The following is a 21,824-nucleotide window of genomic DNA, read 5'->3' as shown; positions in this document are numbered from 1 at the left end:
GAGGGACTATGGGGAGAGATCAGAAGGAGGGAACTTAGGTGAGGAGTTTGAGCATTGTGATGATGTATCTGACATCTCTACTGGTGTTTTATGTAGCCTTTTTGTCCAGCACAGGGTAAACCAATGACAGCGTTTATCAGGGATGGGTATGGTTTAAACAAGTAACAAAACCCTCTTATCCTCAGAGTTGAGAGTCTTCCAACCATGCTGCTGCATACAAAACTTTCTGGATAATATTATTAGAAGACATTTCTTCCCTGTTCACACATTGTGTTAACAGTTGTATGGAAAATGTACATATCTCAGTGGAGGAGCACACGTGCCCTCCCTGATAATTTTGGAACTTAAAATGGTGATGCAGGTTGCTGTGTTGGTGTTAATGATTACCTGCCCTGGAGGTATGGAATGTCCATTGCTTGCTCATCGCCCTGTGATTTACCTTGTATCATTCAATGATTTAGGTAACAATAAATCAAGTAGTTTATTTTTTTCTTAGCACTCAAAGTACAACAGGTGCCCAGAAATAAAACTGCTTCCATCTTTCAAGTCTTCTAGCTTCAAGGGGACTTTTTAATTCCTGTATTACTTGGTTTCTGTGCAAACTTCCCTTTCCCTAAAACTTGATTTAACCATAAGAGATTCTTGCTTTGAAGATGATGAGCCTTTGGTACTCAAGTCTTCTTTTGGGTTCTATTTAATTTAATCAGGAAGTTAATTTTAACTTTCTGTGTACTAATGAACATAATTTTCTCTTATGCAGTGCTGTTTTCCCTTTGGCATGGATAAAGCGGGGAATACAACTGCATTGTGCATAGGTTAGTCTAAACAGTTGGGGAATGGGAAAGAAAGGTAGAGCAGCAAATTAAATCTCATGTTTTGAGTGAAGGTTTTATTTTTCTGTGGGTTTTTTTTTTTCAGTGTTAATGCCGACATTTTATTACTGAATTTTTACTGAGACCAGAATTGATTTTAATCAAATCCTGCCATATGCTGGTGAGTTTGGAATGACTTGCTTCCCTCGCCTGCTTTTGCACTTTAAAGAATATTGTGATAACAGGGAATATTCCTTATGATGCAGGGATTATAAAATATTGTGCTGATGGTCTTGAAAGTGTGACCGAGCATTTCAAAGACACTTAAGCTACGAGGAACGTGCTGATTAAGGCACATGATGGGATAAATTCAGGGAAGCTCCCACAGCGTGGGATAGGGGAGAAAGATCCCAATTGCTACGTGTGTCTGAAATAGCAATTGAACTGTGATGAAAATAAAGCCAGGTGGGGAGAAGCAAAAAAAAAAATAATATTTTGAACAGAGAAGAAAATGTAGTTCAGAAAATTACTGGGGAGCTCCTTTTCCCACGTTACATTAAAGCCCTGTTCCAAGGTCATGCTGTGAGATGGCTTATATGTGGACTCACTCCTTTGACTTCCATGTGGTAGACCCATGCGATAGATCTGAATGGAGTTTGGGCTTTAAAAGGTTTGTTCTTGTTGTCATACAAGAGAAAATTTGAGAAAATCTGAGAACTGTGTGGTACGTTGCTTCTCAGGGAGTATGTTACTCTCAGAGGTATCTTACTTCTCATTATATTTTACTGTTTCTTCTATGGGACTGTTTATTCTAGTTAAGTTTTTGATAAGAGAAAAGCAGACTGGTAATTTCAGAACAACTTGCAAAGAATCACCGCTGTTCTGGTGAAAGTCACATTATGGCCACTTAAACAGGAGGAGTGGTATCCATCTGTTTCATAACCTACCTTGAATTGTTGCAAAGTTGGTGTGACTTCATACAGTTAATGGTAATTTAGAAATAGGTCAAAATTATCTCTCACTACAACTGTCTTGGGCCACTTTTGTCTGCTGAGACAAGGTTGTTAGGCTGGCCTGGGAGAGTGTTGCTTAAGAATGCTGGTTGGGAATGTTCACACTGGGGTAAGGCCCTGGAGAAATGTAAAACTCAGTCTTGGTGGGTGACTCTTCCTTGTGGCCCATCTGTTTTACCCTTAGCTTTAAGGTAGTGGTAGTGTTTAGTATAGATTCAGCTTTTGGAACTGAAGAAGCAAACCCAAAAAAGTGTGCAAAAAAAAAAAAAAAAAACAAAGCCAGAGGAATGCTTGAGATGAAAAGCTACATTTGTCACTTAGAGCATTGCATATTCAGATGAGCTATTCTCACCACCACCTTGTATGCTGATCAGTGCTATAAGTTATGCACGGTTAGATAAACAATTAACCTCCACTTACTTTTCTCCGAAATCCTGAAGATTGATTGATACATTTTATAACACATTGGCTTTTGAAACCTACAGTTGCAGCCTAGTTTCCTATAAATCATGTATACAGATTTCTAGTCTTCTGTTTGCATAAATCTAACAGTCTTGTGATATGTGTAAGGCAGGATATTTAATTAACCCATTTGCAAATTAACTTTTCTGTGTATAAAAATTCTTAATTCATCTAATGGAATAAGTCTTGCTCCTACAGCTTTTAATTAGAAAACTACTCGTTATGTGTGTACGTTGGAGGATTGAATGTTCTTTTTGAAATGTTTGTGCTTCATACAAAGTCTTAGCTTGACAGATCCTGCCTCATATGCATCTCTGATACCTTATTTCTGTTTTGTTCATCTACAATTGAACATCTTCATCTACATCTTCAGTTTTTATTTAAAAGATAACTTTAAAAAATTTAATTTGTACGTGTTGTGGTTTAACCCTGGAGGGCACCTGAGCCCTGTGCAGCCACTTGCTCACTCACCCCCATGAGGATGGGGGAGAGAATCGGAAGGGTGAAAGCGAGAAAACTCATAGGTTGAGATAAAGGCAGTTTAACAGGAAAAGCAAAAGCCACATACACAAGCAAAGCAAAATAAGGAATTCATTCACTACTTCCCATCAGCAGGCAGATGTGTAGACATCTCCAGGAAAACAGGCCTCCACTATGTGTAACAGTTACTTGGAAAAGCAAATGCTGTAACTTTGAACCTCCTCCCTTCTCCCTTCCTCCATCTTCTGTTAGTTTTATTGCTGAGCATGATGTTGTATTGTGTGGGATATCCCTCTGGTCAGTTGGGGTCAGCTGTCCTGGCTGTGTCCTGTCCCAGCCTCTCGTGCGCCCCCAGCCAATATTTCTGGCGGGTGGTGTGAGAAACAGAGAAGGCCTTGAAGCTATGTGAATGCTGCTCAGCAGTGGCTAAAACATCCCTGTGTTATCAACACAGTTTTGGTCGCAAATCCAAAACATAACCCCATAACAGGTACTATGAAGAAACTTAATTTTATCTCTGCCAAAACCAGGATACAGCAGAGGCTGGAAAACTGCTCAACTTATCTTCAATCCTAAGGTCTGAAAGAAAGGGGAGGGAGAGTGCTAGCTAAGAAGATGCTCTTGGTTTGAAATAAACAGTTGGGATATCAAGGCACTGTTAAACTTTTATTGAAAGTGCTCCTGGCTTTGAAAGTCTGCTCAAATGAATACTACCTTAAATTGTCAGCCACTTTTATTGATTTTGCTTTCAAATATTTACAGGAAAGACAGTCCTCTGTCTAGGCAGGTGATGGGGTGATGACTACCTCTACAGATGGTAGACAACAACCTTGGGAAATAGAGAGTGGGAGGGAGACCAGTCAATTAGTCAAAAATGTGGGGAAATTTTGGTTTATAAAGGGATTTTTTCTATTTGAGAATGCCAGGTAACACTTGGAAAACCAGAAAAAAATAATGTATTATAGTTAATTCCTTAGTTATTAAATATAGATTCTAGAACAAAGATTTTAAGTTTGTAGGGGCATGAATTTGGATTGCTCAGCTGTAAAGATATTGATATCTTGTAGAACAAACAGTATTTTTTTTTTTTTTGTCTGTAATTTGGAACCAGTAATTACAGAGAGAAGTATGTAAGGTCTCAGACCTTTTGGATTCTTGTTCATTATTCTTGCTCTGTAGTTTCTGTAGACTGGCATGGACCTTTGTACAGTGAAAAATTTTCCTGCATGAGAGAATGTTGTAGCAGAATTTCCCATTAATAGTTTTTTGAACCACTGTATGTATAAACCACCCATATACATATATGAAAGGTCAGCCTTACCATGATAAATCTTCAGAGGTGTAAGATTGCTGAATTTTAGATTAGATCCAGTCTTGTAAACACTGGGTTTGAGTTGCTCGGTCTTTTACCTCAGCCCAGTACATATGTCATTTAATACACGTTTGTTCTCCTGCTTTAAGCCTCCAATCTTGGACTTAGTGAATGAGTTTTCTAAAGTTACAGTAATTTGAGGTTAAAGAGGGAAAAGAATTCTTCCAAGGGTGACTCACTCTAGAAGTAAACATTAAAAATGAAACGGAGAACTCTATACGCCGTTACCATGTAAGGAAAATAATTTTCTAATAGCCAGAAGACACAAAAATAACTGTGTCCACATATTACTGCTAAATAACAAATATCCTAATTAGTTTCTCTGTTCTTGGAAATAGCATTATCTTTTAACACAAGTTTTATCTATGGAAGACTAACCCATGTGGCTAAGTGTAAATCATTACTGTTATATAAAGGCAGAATGTAAACCAGTGCTATGTAATTACTTTTAAGTATCCATAAAATCAAGTGGGGAAAAAAAGCAAGCCCATCTTAAATAGATTTAATTATACAACAAGAAAAAGCTGAAGGACCTGAAGATATGAAAATACTGAAAATCTGATCTAAATAAAAGGGAAATAGAGGTAAGCCAGTCTTCTGTCCTTCATTGTCACTTCAGGGGCAGCTCTCTGGAGGTTTTGTACTACATATTAAAGAGTGCAGTAGAATCATAGAATGGTCTGGGTTGGAAGGGACCTTTAAAGGTCAACTAGTCCAACCCCCATACAGTGAGCAGGGACATCTTCAGCTAGATCAGGTTGCTCAGAGCCCTGTCCAGCCTGAACCTGAATATTTCCAGGGATGGGGTATCTACCATTTCTCTGGGCAACCTGTTCTGGTGTTTCACCACCCTCAACGTAACAAATTTCTTCCTTATATCTAGTCTAAATCTACACTTTTTTAAGTTTAGCACCCTTGTCCTATTGCAACAGGCCCCGCTAAAATGTTTGTCCCCATCTTTCTTATAAGCCTCCTTTAAGTACTAAAAGGCTGCAATAAGGTCTCCCTAGAGCCTTCCCTTCTCCAGGCTGAACAACCCCAACTCTCTCAGCCTTTCTTCATAGGAGAGGTGTTCCATCCTTCTGATCATTTTTATGGCCCTCCTCTGGACCCGTGCCAACAGGTCCATGTCCTTCCTGTACTGAGGACTCAGCAAGTGGGATCTCATGAGGGTAGAGTGGCAGAATCACCTCTGTTGACCTGCTGGCCACGTTTCTTTTGATGCAGCCCAGTTTACAGTTGGCTTTCTAGGCTGCGAGCACACATTGCCAGCTCATGCTCAGCTTTTCATTCACCGGTACCCCCAAGTCCTTCTCTTCAGAGCTGCTCTTATTCCCTTCATCCCACTGCCTGTATTGATACCGGGGGTTTCCCTGACCCAGGTGCAGGACCATGCATTTGGCCTTGTTGAACTTCATGAGGTTCACATGGGCCCACTTCTTGACCTTGTCCATGTCCCTCTGGATGGCATCCCATCCCTCAGGCCTGCCAACCACACCACTTAATTTGTCTGCAAACTTGCTGAGGGTGTGCTCAATCCCACTGCCTGTGTTGATGAAGGTGTTAAACAGTACTAGTCCCAGTACAGACTCCTGAGGGACACCACTTATCACCAGTCTCCATCTGGACATTGAGCCGTTGACCACTACTCTCTGGATGCAACCATCCGACCAATTACTAATGCACTGTACAGTCCACCCATTAAATCCATATGTCTCCAATTTAGAGAGAAGGATGTTGTGGGTGACTGTGTCAAAGGCTTTAGAGAAGTCCAGATAGATGACATCTGTAGATCTTCCCTTGTCCACTGTGTAGTCATAGGAGGCCACTAGGTTGGTCAGGCAGAACTTGGCCATGCTGGCTGTCTTGCATCACCTCTGTGTCCTCTCTGTGCCTTAGCATAAGTTGTAGGAGAATTTGTTCCATGATCTTCCCAGGCACAGAGGTGAGGCTGACAGGTTGGTAGTTCCCAGGATCCTTCTTTCTCCTCTTTTTAAAAATCGGTGCCATGTTTCCCTTTTTTGAGTCACCAGGGACTTCACATAAATGTCGTGAGTTTTCAAATATCATGGAGAGTGGTGTGGCAACTACATCAGCCAGTTCCCCCAGGACTCTGGTGTGCATCTCATCAGGTCCCATTGTCATGGTTTAATCCAAATCAGGTACTGGGGATGTGGATCAACCCAGATGGGACAGACAAATGCTCCCCTCTATCCCTCTTCAAAGAGAGAGACAGGAGGAAAAAAGAAGCTTATGAGTTTAGAAGGAACTTATATCTCATTATTTTCTTTTTATTTTATTAATATATACAAAACCACATCAAGCTCCCAGGATGACAGTCGTGTCACCAGCTGGCACTGGGGCAGTCCCAGGCTGGACTCAGTGACAGACAGGAACTGGGTTCAGGATCTGCATTCAGGATCAGGATCAAAGGCAGATGAACAGACAAAGTCTTCCTCAGACATTGGCCATTGAAGAAAGAGGGCTGAGCCTTTGATCCCTCAGCTTTTATACTGAGCACGAGGCAGATGGGATGGAATACCCTATTGATCAGTTTTGGGTCACCCGTCCTGTCCTGTCCTCCCCGCAGGTGGGACCCCTCTACGCTTTTCCACTTCTGACTCCAACAGGGCAACTAACCAAGTTATCCGGGCTTGGGTGTTATAGCAATAAGTATAAGCAGGAGCCTCTCTGCATCCCATGCCTGCGCATCAGCTATAAACATAGGTCTTATCACTTTGAGAGCGAGCAGTGTCTCCACAATGTGCTGTTAATTTCAGTAGTTAGAAGAAGCCCAGCTAAGAAGCAAAGTTACTGAACAAAATCGGTTCTCTTTTACCTCAAACCAGGACACCCATAGACTTCTGTATGTTCAGGTTCCTCTGGTGGTTACTAACTTGAACTTCTTTTACAGTAGGAGAAACTTTGTCCTGCCAAGTCCGTGCCTTGTTGTCCAGGTCTCTTGCCTTCCTTTCCCGATTTCCTATGCTGGGAACTGGGAGCTCTTGCACTCTATGGAAAGCGTCCTTAAAGATCTCAAAGAAAAGTCCTTTTTTTCTCCCTTGTCCCTGAAGGAAGCTTCCCAGGGGGGTCATATTGACTGATGCCCTGAAGAGCTGGAATTTTGCTTTTCTAAAATTCAGGGTCTTGCCTTGAGTCTTTGCCTGACCCGTACCCCTCAGGACTGCAAACTCCAACAGTATGTGTTCACTGCAGCTCAGGCTGCCTCCACTCTTGACATCACTGATGAGCTTACTTGCATTGGTGACCATCGAGTCCAGTATCTCATCCCCTCTGGTAGGGCTGTCTGTTACCTGGTTTAAGTAGTTATCCTTGTTGCATTCCAGGAGTCTCCTGGATTGCCTACAGCTCTCCGTGCTACTTTTCCAGCAGATGTTGGGGTGGTTGAAGTTACCCAACAGGATGAGAGTCTGCAAGTGCAATGCCTCCTGTAGTTGGAGTAAGAAGGCTTTGACAATAGACTCCCCTTGATGGGACAGTAAATTATACTGTATTATATGAGAGGTTTGTAGAATATGATAGTAGCATCATCTGAATTCATCTGTAATGACAGAACTGAATTGAAATAGTTGTTTTTTGTTGCTTTGGTATGTATTTTAATGTGCCATTTTCAATTACATGTTCCTTTCAGTGTGCCTGTAATGGAATGTCAAGTAAAAATGAATTTATTGTGGAAATCAGATTATTGCAGTGGTTACAGCTGAACATGCATAACAAGGTGCTTTTAAGATGGTAACTTAAAAAGAAGTAAGTTGTAAGTCCTATGAAATTACAGACTTCAGAGTTTTCCTGCTCTTTCATATTAGCAGAAAAAATAATGCAGAACCATAAGACTTTCTAATATGTTTTGACAAGTTCACTGTCTTATATAAGATACTGTTTTGGTGACCTAGTTCCAAGTTTATTTCATGCTTTTGTTTTATTTTAGGTCCCAAATCTGATCCCAGTTTTGATATTTAAATTAGGAAGACCTTTGGAGCCTGCACTTTACAGGGATATATTGTATACATTGCCTACACTGGGTGTACACAAGGTCAGAATGAAATCTTTTTAGTAAAACAAGAACTGTATTAATAAGAGATCGTTTATAAAAAAAATTATTTAGGCTGAGCAGTGCATAGTTTGCCTAAAATATCTGATTCGTAAGCCTCAGTATAACTTTCTAATATTTTGGCTAGAGTATGACATTTATTTTAAAGAGTGAAATGTACACTATGTTTTATTGTCTATGCTGTATCGTAATTGTATATATATCATAAAAAGATGTTCTTTGACTCATTATGCACTAAAATTTTTCAGAAAATGACTTCTGGTTTCTTTCTGACATCGCAGTTGGACAGTTACCTCCTTTTTGTACTTGGTTGTAAAATAATGATCTGTAGATTTGTCTTTTTTCTTGGACATAAAAAACAACAGTGACATTTGGTTAAAAAATTTCTTTCAGGTTTGCGTAGCTCAGATTCTTCGTGCCATACACATGCTTGGGAGCACACCAAAGCTTAGAGCAATTACTTTGCGGCTGATGACATCCTTATGGGAAAGACAGGTAAGAAAATTCTTGTAGTGTCACTAAGACTAAGACAAGTGTAGTTGAAAAAATTCATTGCCTCTAACCAAAGAAGGAAATTAATTTTGGAACATTGCTTATATTAGTACCTCATTATCAGCAGTATAAAGTAAATGGTGGAAATGGTGTCTCTATTGGTTCTGGTTTAGAGAAAAATTTCAATAGTATGCCTTTCATGAAACCTGGTTTTCATTTCATCAAGTCTAAGACTGGAAGTAGGAAAAAAAAAACAAAACGTGTGACGGACAGCTTTCTGCTTTTCATAATATGCAGTAATAACAAGACCTTAGTTCCATGGCAATAATTTGCTTCTCTGTTTATAAAGTAGCAATAGAGATTTGGTCTGCAAAAGGCAGTTAGATCTCAATGCAGCATTAGATTCCAATAATAAATAAAAAAAAAGTATGGCATACAATAAAAGTGATATTTAGAAGTTATGTAAGAGTGCTAGCAATTGAAAATCCTGTCACCAACTTTTGAAGGTGTGATGGTAGTTTTAAAATTAAATCTTTTCTAGGATCGAATTTACCCAGAATTGCAGAAGTTCTTGGCAATGTCTGATATGCCCTCTTTATATGTTGACAAAGATGCTCAGTGGGAAAAGCTGATTGCTAAAGCTGCTTGTATAAGAGATATATGTAGGCAGAGGTAAGCACCTCTTTTTTTTTTTTTTTTCTGAAAAGCTGTATAATTATTTTCACCTACTCTATTATATTAATTGTGGGTAATATTTTTCTGCTTCTATGAGATACAGACTCAGGGATTGCTAATCTGAGCAGGTAGTGAGTTTTGAGTTGTATGTGCTTTCTATGTATGTTAATGTAAAAATAATGTGAAAAATAATGTAAAAATCATGTGAAAATTAAAATGTCTTCATCCTGAAAACATGCATTCTATAGTGATCCAGAGTACAAACTTAAAGCATACCACCTCCAAATTATAAAAAGAGAGTGATCAAACATTAAAACAAATAACTAATGACCTGTCTGTCTTTTGATCTATTCAAAGAAAGATTGAGTGCTTTTCTGAAAAGTGTATTTTATCACTTTTTTGCAAATTACTGGTCTTTATTCAGATATAATACTGACCACAGAATGCAGCTCTACAAGTCTCACTGGATGACGCATTGATCCTTTCCAGCTCTCACATTACTTGATAATAATTTACAGTTCCTGTAAAGATTATTTTTAAACATATTATGAATTACTTTCTGTTTTGATGTGCACAATGCCATCTTTTTTCTTTGCTACCTTTTGGGTTCCACTTTTCACTTTTCTTCTTGAGGGTCAGTTACTAACAGCTGGGAAAATTCACGTGTCTTTCAATCATCAACTGAAAAAAAAGTTCTTAAAGAAAATACCCTTTCCTTTACTTCTTCAACCTTCTTTAATTTTGCCAAGCAGTATTTTTCAAGAAATATTTAAAAAAAAAAAAAAAGTTAAAATCAAGAGATAAATCTCAATTAAGCTGTAATACTCTTCTTGTGAGGTAAATGGTATAGAGTTCAGGTGTGTACACTTACTTCGTGAATTTAGAAATTATTTGGGAGAAAGTGAGCGCAAATAGGGGAAGCCTGAATATTCCGTGCATATAAATCACCTAGCCAGATGCTATTTACCCCAAGTTCTTACGGAAACAGTATGAGGGACTGCTGAATCAGCAGTTGACACTTTCCCCAACATCACCCAATGAAACTGAATGGATACTAAAAGACTGGAAAGCAAACAGGAAGCCCCTGCAGTCACTGAAAGAGAGACAAATGACATTGCAGCAGTGAAAAATTTGGAAAAAAATTTCCTATCTGATGTAAGAAGACCGGAAGTCTTGCTGACAGAATCTCCACCAATACACAGTAGTGAGTACAGAAGACCATGTCAAAGAAGCAAAGAATAGTGTCTTTAATAGCACATGGATTTTTCTTCTCAGTCACTTCTTGAATGATGTAATCTTTTACCATACACAACATACTTGGACAAAAACTTCCATAGCTTAACTTCTTGGTGATCTTTTATTTGAAACATGATGCCTGCTGATTTAATTCTCCATGTCACTCACCCTGTAGAGCTCTCTATCATATCCTCCCTTGTATTTTTTTTTTCCTCTCAGTTTTAGCCTGTTTCAGTTGTTGCTTGAACAAAACCAATACTTAATGAATTTTGGTGTATAGAATAGAATTTGTTTGAATGCATGAATATTGCCTTGTATCTTCATGTTTTTTCCCTTAGGCCATACCAGCACGGAGCAGACATGTTGGCTGCAATTTCCCAGGTATTAAATGAATGCACAAAACCTGATCAAGCTTCGCCTGCTGCCATAGTGTTACAGGGTCTTCAGGCACTTTGTGAGGCTGAGGTAAGATTAAATTGGTTTGTCTCTGTGTTTTGTGTTTTGCTTGTGGATCGTGGACTTTTTTTCCTAGTTGGAGCTTTTTTTTTAGTGTACATTGGATTGTTGCAGAATTTTTTTTTCTTGTGACAAATGTAATTGCTCTCTTCCAACATTGGTTAATTGTTCCTGGGAAATTGTACTGTGAGCTTCTACTGCAGCAGGTTAGCCCTTCAGTGCATGTTGGAATTTTAGGTCAGCTTTGCAGTTTGTTTCAAGGACATCCTCTCATGCATTTTTTCCTTGACGTTTGAAAAGAACAGCTGTTTGGCATGTGATTCTGACTGGTGGAAAAGTATGTAAATATTCTCATTTTTGATACCTTCTTACTGGTCTGCCCTGCTGGATCTCATTCGCGTAGTGTACCCAATAGAGTGAAGTCACTTATAATGTGGAGACTTCTGTTTTCACTCCAATGCATTCATATTTACTGAAGAAAGAAAAGTAAGCATGGGAGCATGCTGCCCAGAGAGGTTGTGCTGTCTCCACCCTTTGAGGTTGTCATGTTCATTTTGGATAAAACTCTGAGAAGCTGAGTCTGATCTCATAGTGACCCTGCTTTGAGAAGAAGGTTGGACTAGAAATATCCTAAGGTCCCTTCCAACCTAAATTGTCCTGTGATCCTATGATATCCCGGAATTAGGAGCCAAGGCATTTTGTTTCCATAGTGACATCCCAGACATGGTGATGCAGGCACAGACATGCTGTGAATCACGCTATGGACAAACTGTGGACTATGCAGGCCATCTGAGTTAGCAGACTAATTATAGCCTGCAGGAATATTTGATTTCCCATTCTCTGCCAAACAGCAATTTTAAGTTTATCCACTTAATCACTTTTAGTGCAGTGTTTACTGCAGTGGGGCCAATCCAACAAAAGTCTCCAGCCATTGCCACATTATACATCTGAAATCGTCAGCAGTTCAAGAACAACATAATAAACGGTTGGCAGTCAGTCCATAGACATTAGTATTCAATATAGTTAAAAAGCTTCAGACAATGGTTACTAAGAACCAACTTATTCAGGGTAATGTAGTTAATGTTTTTGCTTTTGGTATGGAGTTTGTTTTTTCTTAAGGTCACGTAGATTCGTTGAATGCGGCCTCAGTATTTAAGGAGGGTTTTCCCAGGCTGGATTATATTTAGACTTTGTTTCACGCAAAGAAGCAGGAGCTAGGCCTATGACAAATGTTGCATCCTACTATAAAAACCTCATTTGAGGACAAATGTACTGTACCGCTGTTGAGAAGTGGAAGGCTGAGGCAACTACAGGTACTCAGGATAGAAGGAAGGAAGGAAAGAAAGAAATCACTTTTTAGACAGGTACCAATTTTTCCTGTCCTCATTCTTACGGGCCTTCCTCAGCTTGTTTTGTTAACCCAATTTCATGCCAGTGTGATGTTCTAGGAGACCAGATCTGCCACCCAGGTATACTGAAACTTTAAGAGAGAATTCTCTTGTGGTTTGGTAAACTGAGCAACCATTTGGGTTAAGTAACACAGTCTGTCCCTTATTTAGTATTCAGATGCCAGCTTGAGGTGCAGAAACCTTAAAGGAAATAATTACAGAGGTTGGTCAGAGGGTTTTGTTTTGGTGCTTTCTTTCTCTGCCACTGTCTCCATAGATAACCATGGAAAAGGGATTTAATCTCTTTAAGCTTTTCCACGTGCAGCTGCTTAGGTGCAGGATTTCAGTGACCACCTAATTTTCAGTCAACTTCTACACCAGTATAACAAATTATATTTTCTGTGTATATAGTGTTGGCATAGTTGATGATGGAACCTTGTACACCGTGTGGCTTTGTCAAAGTTGAGTTCTGAGAGTCCCAGAATGACTCCTGTAGAAGTAATGCTATAATAAAACGTGCTGTGACATTGATTCTTTAGTCAAATATTTTCCATTTTGTTGACTGCACTAATTGTTTTGTGTAAATGTAACGGCTTTACCTAAAGTACATACTACATAAATAGCATTAAGAGCATTAGCTTAGCTTTTGTGGGACTTACAAGGAGGTCTTACCTTCTCCAACCCCACCCCCCTTTTTTTTTTTGATAGGTATAACAAAAGGCCTTTAAGGAATAGTGCCCAGTGACTTGCACATCAAAAATGTAAAATACACACAGTTATTGCCAGTCCACATTTCCTATTTCTGGGCAAATGTTTTGGGTTTTTTCCGGTGATTTCAACAGAAGCCAGTGTACTTCCTATGAGGCCATCTATCCTGGCATCTAATTGATTTCATGTATCAAGTACGCAAGCCAAGAAACATTCAAGAACAAAAATGCTAAGCATTGTATTTAAAACCCCTCCCCAAGCCTTTTGTGGAAGTGGTTTCTTGCTGTTTATTCCCTCAGTCCACATTTATTTGTTTTATTGATCAGAAAGAAACCAGCATAGCAGAGTGATATAATGAATGATAAATTGCGTGAGAACAAATTATGTTGACTGAGTTTAACATTTAGTAGGAAGTACAAAGCTGGATGTTGTTTAAACAATGTACACATAAAAACTGTACTCTTAAAATGGTGGGTTTGTGTTGAGATGTTATCAGATGATCATTACCTTCTTCTTGGGCTCAAGTTTCTGCCAGTGTAACTTGCTCAGGTCTGATTTAATCCTTATTCTCTTTTTTCCTTACTTTATATCCTTGGCCTTTTACACATAGTTAACATCATAATTTCTGTTTGAACTCTTTAGCCAGTAACGTAGGTGCAGTTCCTTACCTGTGCAGATCTGCTGTTGAAGGGAGCTGCTGGGCTCCCAGGACAAACTCACTGTAGGTAAGGGTTTTTCCACGTACTGAATGAATAAGCAAAATAAGTTGACTGAATGAAAATAGTGTTACCAGCTCCACTTTGAAGTCTGATACCAAAGTCCATTTCAGTGCATCTTCATCACTGGTGCGATTTCTGGTTTTGAAAGCTGGAAATGTGAAAAATACTGTGGCAATGTAAATGGAACTTTTCATTTTATGAATGCATTATGCTGTCTAGTCACAAACAGTTCCTCCTTCTGCATCTGCCTCTGCACCTGATCTCTTTCGTCTTGGAAACATTCACTACAGTGGCAACTTAATTTTCTGTCACCTGATTAGGATGTGTGTCATACTAGTGTGGTCTAGCTGGTGTTACCATGTTTTCTTCTCTTCTCTCTAGTTTTGCTTTCCCAAGCCTTGCCATTTTATGTCTTTTGACACTTCCATTTGCTTTTTTTTGTCAAGGCTGGAACAGAATTCTAGCCTTGTCTTCTGCTTTTGCTAATAAGATAGCTAGTACTCTTGCACTTTTGTAAGAAATACTATATAGCGATAGCTTGAGGGACACTGAACAGCTTGGGAGGGCTAAATTCATTAGTGTATTTTAGGTGGAGAAGTTACTACTTTTTCTAAGCTTAGGAAAATTTTATTTTCTTCACAACACACAATATGACTTATAATTTTAATAAATGTTATCTTAAACTTTGTAATTTAAACCATTAACACTGGCTTTTAAGTTGCATGTTACTTCTCTTTGGTCTTCAACTTCATGTTACATTCATTGCAGACACAAAATAAATTAAGGAAACTTGTGCTCCAAGTACTTGTAATCTGTTAGCAGAAACTGGAAAACTGCTTGTGTAGTCCACAAAAAGAATTCCCCCTTTGTAGCTGAAATTTCAATGTAAGCATTTTGCATTTAAATGTGGACATACTCTGTAGACAGAACACTCGTGGCCAAACTTTTTACTGTGGAAATGGCATTGAGGAGTGATTTGGCTGTTAATCCTCAGGATTAATAGTAGTGCTTCTGCCTCTGTGGCACCATCATGTTGTCAAGTCAGCTGGTTGTGGAGTATTGGCCAAAATGTGTTTTGAAAAGAAGATGGTTTTATTTACTCTAATTTATTCCTAGACCATATTTGTCTAAAAATGCCACAGGGCAGCAAGTCCTTTTTTTGTTATCACAGTGTGTCAGAGTCCAATACTTTCTAACCAGTTTTTTTTTAGATATGCTGTGCATGGAGTATGTCATGTGTAATATCAAATTTACGTATTTGAAGATAGCTGTTGTTACACAGGATTTCTGATTCAGCAGAGTGATATAAAATACACCGAAATCACAATACAAATTTAAGTTGCTCTTAGCAAAATATAGCAATTGCAATGTACAGTTCAATCACAATACCAATGTGATTCCCATTACTGGTCTCTGTAATACGCTCGCTGTCGTGATGCTGAGCATCCCCCATTACCGGGAAGGAATATGTGGGTTGAAGCTAGCTCAAGCCTGTTCCTCTCTTCAAAATTCTTTACTGGTTGTCTAGTTTTTATATGTTTTTTTTATGTTGAGCTGGGCCATGTATTCTGGTGCACTCTCTTATATGCTGGTCTGACTGACTCAGGGACATGTTCACACTCTTTTAATGAACCGAGGAGAAACGTTTATACCATCAGTTGATCCATTGAACTGTTTATAGTTGTATATCTAAAGCAAAGGTCCTCTTTGTGTTGAGTCAGTTTGTTTGCAACAGCCATTATAAGTCCCACCCTGCATTATTCTCTGATGGGCACATCATCTTTGTCCATCTGAGCCTCCTTCCATTGTAGGGGTTTATTGGTCCATCACAGGGTGTAGCACTTACGCAAAACAATGGTATGTCCTTTACTTTTGCAAGTTGCAGGTATTTCTGTAGCTGGGTCTTAAGTGTAACACTTTGCAGTAGAGGATGTGTCTGGTGGGTTTTGCTGCAATTACGTGTTCTGGAAAGATTCTGATAGGTTTTATCCTAATTGGAGTTTAGAGGAGATTCTGAATTTCGAGCAATCATCATGAAAGGTGTAAAGCTGGTCTGCGATAAATGATGAATACCGTATATTGACTCGATTACTGACATGTTTACTGTCTTAAAACTGATTCAGTTTTAAGGTTTTACCAAAAAGCTAAAAAGGAAGACAAATAATTCAAGAGTAGCTACCTGAGGATCATTTTGTGACAATGACAGATGGAGGAATCTGTTTTGCATTTCTGCTGAACCTACTGATTGTTTTAATAAGAATTGTGATTGTACTGGGATACCCTTTTTTCTGTTGTGTATACTTTAGGAAAAGATGTTAAGGTTGCTAAGAGGTGATGAAGTTGTTTAGAAAGCTGTTAAATAAGACCCATTCCCAGCTGTGTTTTCTAGGTTATTTGAAGACCCCATTTCTGCTTAAGGTATTTTTTCAGAGTGTCAGAAGTTTTGAGCAGTATGTCTTGACTTCAAAAAAGTCAAGAAGAAAATCCCTACAATAGAAAACACATAGGCTGTAAGATGGGCTGCAGCACTGTGACCACAGGGAACAGTCAGCTATGCCAACCACAACCAAAAGGCTTGAGAGCTGTTCTTGTGCAAGTGTTCTGGTCCATGTTCCACCCAAAAAGAGAGGAATCTTGTAACTTTCTTTCATTGGAAGAGGTTGTGATACCTGCAGATATCAAAGATGAACCCAAACAACCATAAAGACCTAAGAAATGTTACAAGCAATATTTGCACCTATTATTTTACAACTGTCAAAGCCAACATTTCTCCATACAAAGCAAGTAAAATAGTCCCTGCATAGCCTAATCCAGTTGGCTTTCCTGTGTGGGATAGGTTATGCTAGGTGACCTCCAGAGGTCCCTTCCAACCTAAGTTATTCTGTGAATCAAAGATTCTTTGATTGACTTGGTGCACCAGCCTTGCTGAGGTTTGGTATGAATGGACGTTTGTCTTGGAGGAAACATTGCTTAAAATGATGGGCTTCTCTGACTTGCTTACCCTCAGATCAGAAATGAAAGCTGATTTAAATGTTGTTGTTCCCTATTTTTCCCCATTATTTCCCACCCTCTTAGGGCAGTAGGTCACCTGAAGGAAGAATGCTTTTTCTTTCCTTGACATCAGTAAATCTTAGCTTTTAGTTTTTCCCCTCTAGCAAATATGTTTCCTGTCAGTGCTCTGTCCAGCAGTAAGGTTGCTATTTTAAAATAAATTTTAAAAATAACAAAATACAATGTACCAGAAACACTGAGAGCTTGTAAGTTATATGGTTGTTAGGATCTCAAGATGACAATATGTCAATTTGAACAAACCCAGAATGAAAAAAAAAAAACCCAGAGAACATAAATATGAAAGCAGATTTTAAAAGAATTTTTACAGAAGTATGACACTAGTGTGTCTAGATCTGTGAACATACGTTTTATGGTTAGCACTGATTCTTTTTCTGCAGATAGTAATTGGCACATCAGTGTCATGAAGTAAAGTTCTCTTATCGTGCTAGTTTCCTATACTATGCATGTGCATTGTGTTTTCAGAGGACAGCTTTGTGCAGCTAAGTAGTGACTCTGGAATCACAGGGCTTTTCCTTGGGGATTAGTGACTAGCAGAGAAAGTTCATCACAAGATGTTTATCACAGTCACCTATTCCTCCATGATATTAATATGCTTTAGCTTCTGTACTTTTTGTGTGCCAGATGATGTTTAGCCAGGTCAAATCATGTTCCTTCTTCAGATCAAATCACCAAGTCTATTTGGATTATTACCCAGTCTGAAGTTGTATGAGATCCACTTCAAAACCAAGCATTTAGTTTTCAGCGGTGTCTGGACAGGTAAATTCTCCTTTTTCTCAGATTGCAACAAAAGTTTTTGAGTTGTGGCGTATTCCAACCTGCACTACTTCTTCAGCTAAGACAAAAAACACACACACATGTGCCTTTTAACAAATCTCTCCTTCCAAACCTGTCCTTGGCTGCTTTTAATGAATTTCTTTCTGTCCAAATTTAAAATTGAAGTAGAGTTTAGCAACCTGAATGAACTCATATGGGTTCTGTTGTCCTTTAGTAACCAAAAAAAAAAAAAAAAAAATTCTTCCTCTCCTAATACCAGTAGTTTTTAAAATGAGAAAAAAGTGACTTCCTAAAAGCTCCTATGCTATTAACTGAGTATGCAAGGGGAATGTGTTATTTTTGGTTGAGAAGCATGCAAAGTAAACGTGCCTTATATTGTGGCAGAAGAGAATGGAATCATTTGAAGAATGTGTGTTTATTTTAAAGGCATCCAATGAGAAATGAAACACACAATTATACGCCTGCACTATTTTAAAGTTATTTTTTGATATTTAGAAAACCTTACCCTTTTGCATTTGTGAAGAGCTACAGTTTCCAAAAGGCTAGTATATTATGATTTCTGGGTGCAGCAATGTAATTTTTCAAATGTTCCCACCTTAACTTGAAAGAACCAGAATTTGGTTGGGGCTTTTTTTAGATCTGACACTTGGATATTGGATTATTGAATTAAGTTTTCATGTTGAAGCTGGAAGCTATCAGAGTGGCAACTTATAGGACTGTCTGCTTTATACTGGGAACTCCGTTGCAAGTGTTCTTTGCAAAAGCAGAAACTTTGTGGGTGGTGTTAGTAAATTCCTACATTTCCATCAAGTTCAAGGTGGTCTTAACAGATCAGAACTGTCATACAGAAGGAGAGTTTTAATTTTATGAGAAATGCCAAAGGAACCTTGCTCAGTGGCTCTAAATTGTGATTATCTAATTGAACACCCCTGAACTGAAAGTACCATTACTCAAACTATGATAATGTCTTTGAAGTTTCGTGGTTTCATTGAATAGAGAGTTTGATAAATACTGATGCTTATTTTTGTCACTGTGTTGAATTGAATGTGAAGTGGGGTTTGAATTCAGAACACCATGCTCCCAGTACGATCATGGATCCTAAATATGTGAGCAGTTCCTCAATACAGTGCTTTTTAACTAGCTGCCAAAATAATACGTGCCTTTCTAATCTGAGAAAACGCTGGCTTTGGAGATTCTTAACTGTGTTGTTTACCTTCATGCATAGCTATTTAATGGGGTTGTGGTGAAGATAATTCTGTGGTCAGGAGAGGGTCTGCATTCTGAGAAGACAGGAGAATGCCTTAGACAAGAGCATCCTTGTTCTGTCCTACAGTTAAGACCCTTCATGCTGCTCAGTCCTCCCAGTATCTCAGTGTTCTGCAGGACTTAAACCTTCAGTTCAATGATCTTGTAATCTATGTAAGACTGGAGCTGCACACCTTTGGACTTTGGACAACTAACTGATATCATAAATCTGGGATTTTGTCTCTGTGCCTGGCCAGTACCTCAAGATCTCATCCAAATTGAAGATTCCTTTTAATTTCCCCCCCTTCAGAGCTTCGGATGGCAGCAGTGTTATGATGAAGGGTCGAGTCTGAAACTTCGGCAAAATTTTTTGATAGCTAAAGCACTTTCTTTTGTTTGAATCTCCTTTTATTTAAAAACAAACCCTCTAAATACAAATACTAGGAAAGGGAATAAGATGGTGTTCTTTAGCTTTTGCCCTCCAGAACAATACAGCAGCAGAGGTGAGTGAGGAAATGGAAACATTTGATTGTGAAAGGCTGAAAAGACCCACAAAAAACTGTGAATGTGGTCTTAACATATTTTTTGTTTAGCACGATTGTCGTGGTTTAGGCCAAATCCACCACTGGGGACCTGAGGGACCCCAAACGGGATCATATAGCTCATGACTGAGTATTCTCACCAAGGGTTAAATTCCCTTGAGGTACATATTGAACTTCTCCATCCTTCAGCATCACCCACCAAGTACATCCAGGTCCTTGGGCAAAAACAGTCCCACGAATGGGTTTGCTTTTGCCTGAAGCAGGAAAAACCCAAACAGTTTTCCCTAACAAATTCCTTTCATGCACCACAGGGACTTTATCCCCTTCTACAGTGTGTAAAAGGTCTGATTGAGCAGGACCAGCTCGATTGATGGATCCCCTGGTGTTAACTAACCAGGTAGCTTGTTGTAAATGCTTGTCCCAATTTTTAAAGGTTCCACCTCCTATAGCTTTTAGGGTGGTTTTTAACAGTCCATTGTATCGCTCAATCTTCCCAGAAGCTGGTGCATGATAGGGGATATGATATATCCACTCAATACCATGTTCTTTTGCCCAATTACTTATAAGATTGTTTTAAAAATGAGTCCCATTGTCTGACTCAATTCTTTCTGGCATGCCATGTCACCACAAGACTCGCTTTTCAAGGCCCGGGATGGTATTCCGGGCAGTGGCATGAGGTACGGCATAGGTTTCCAACCATCCGGTGCTTGCTTCCACCATTGTAAGCACATAGCGCTTACCCTGGCGAGTTTGAGGGAGTGTGATGTAATCAATTTGCCAAGCTTCCCCATACTTATATTTCAGCCATCGTCCCCCATACCACAAAGGTTTCAACCGTTTAGTTTGCTTGATTTCGGCGCATGTTTCACAGTCATGGATAACCTGTGCAATAGCGTCCATGGTTAAATCCACCCCTCGGTCACGGGCCCATTTATATGTTGCATCCCTTCCTTGATGACTGGAAGTGTCATGGGCCCACCGAGCTAAGAATAGTTCACCTTTATGTTCCCAGTCCAAGTCTGTCTGAAAAATTTTAGCAGCCTGATCCGCTTGCTGATTGTTTTGGTGTTCCTCAGTGGCCCGACTCATGGGTACATGGGCATCTACGTGATGTACCTTTACGACTAGGTTCGCTATCCGGTCAGCAATATCTTGCCACAGCTCAGCAGCCCAGATGGGTTTACCTCTGCGCTGCCAGTTGCTCTGCTTCCACTGCTTTAGCCACCCCCACAGAGCATTTGCCACCATCCATGAGTCAGTATAGAGATAGAGTATTGGCCACTTTTCTCGTTCAGCAACATCTAATGCCAGCTGGATGGCTTTTACCTCTGCAAACTGACTCGATTCACCTTGTACTTCAGCAGCTTCCGCAACTCGTCATGTAGGACTCCACACAGCAGCTTTCCACCTTCGATGTTTTCCTACAATACGACAAGACCCATCAGTAAACAAGGCATACTGTTTCTCATTATCTGAGAGTTCATTATATGGTGGAGCTTCCTCAGCACGTGTCACCACCTCCTCTGGTGGCATCCCAAAGTCTTTACCTTCAGACCAATTTGTGATTACTTCTACGATTCCTGGGCGATTTGGGTTTCCTATTCGAGCTCGCTGTGTGATTAAGGCAACCCACTTACTCCAGGTAGTATCGGTGGCATGATGAGTAGAAGGAACTTCTTGAACGTCCTTGAACACCCAGCCCTTGAACATCCTTGAACATCCAGCCCAGTACTGGTAATCGGGGCGCCAGGAGGAGCTGTGCCTCAGTACCAATTACTTCTGAAGCAGCTCTAACTCCTTCGTATGCTGCCAAGATTTCTTTCTCAGCTGGAGTATAGTTGGCCTCAGAGCCTTTATATCCCCGACTCCAGAATCCCAGGGGTCGACCTCGAGTCTCCCCTGGTGCTTTCTGCCAAAGGCTCAAGGTAGGGCCATTGTCCCCAGCTGCGGTGTAGAGCACATTTTTAATGTTCCATCCAGTTCGGACTGGTCCAAGGGCTACTGCATGCACAATCTCTTGTTTAATTTGCTCAAAGGCTTGTCGTTGCTCAGGGCCCCACAGAAACTCATTTTTCTTTCGAGTCATTTCATAGAGAGGTTTCACAATCTGGCTATAACCTGGAATATGCATTCTCCAGAAACCCACAACACCTAAAAAGGCTTGTGTTTCCTTTTTGTTAGTAGGTGGGGACATAGATGTTATTCTGTTAATTATATCCATTGGGATCTGTCGATGGCCATCTTGCCACTTAATTCCCAAAAACTGGATCTCTTGTGCAGGTCCCTTGACCTTGCCTCTTTTAATG

The 21,824-nt window shown here is 39.6% G+C and overlaps 1 protein-coding gene across 1 annotated transcript in view; it reads left to right on the top strand.

Moving 5' to 3' along the window:
• Nucleotides 1–21,824, top strand: part of FOCAD (focadhesin) — a 123,421-nt gene that overhangs the window by 41,770 nt on the left and 59,827 nt on the right. The window contains exons 12-15 of the mRNA XM_082497005.1: nucleotides 8,089–8,193; nucleotides 8,605–8,706; nucleotides 9,245–9,375; nucleotides 10,953–11,079. Of these exons, the coding sequence (XP_082353131.1) occupies nucleotides 8,089–8,193; nucleotides 8,605–8,706; nucleotides 9,245–9,375; nucleotides 10,953–11,079 (465 nt within the window). The remainder of the gene's footprint in view (nucleotides 1–8,088; nucleotides 8,194–8,604; nucleotides 8,707–9,244; nucleotides 9,376–10,952; nucleotides 11,080–21,824) is intronic.

Source organism: Vanellus vanellus (genome assembly GCF_965231255.1).
Source record: "Vanellus vanellus genome assembly, chromosome: Z".
Classification (NCBI taxonomy): domain Eukaryota; kingdom Metazoa; phylum Chordata; class Aves; order Charadriiformes; family Charadriidae; genus Vanellus; species Vanellus vanellus.
This window is presented reverse-complemented; position numbering and strand designations above follow the sequence as displayed.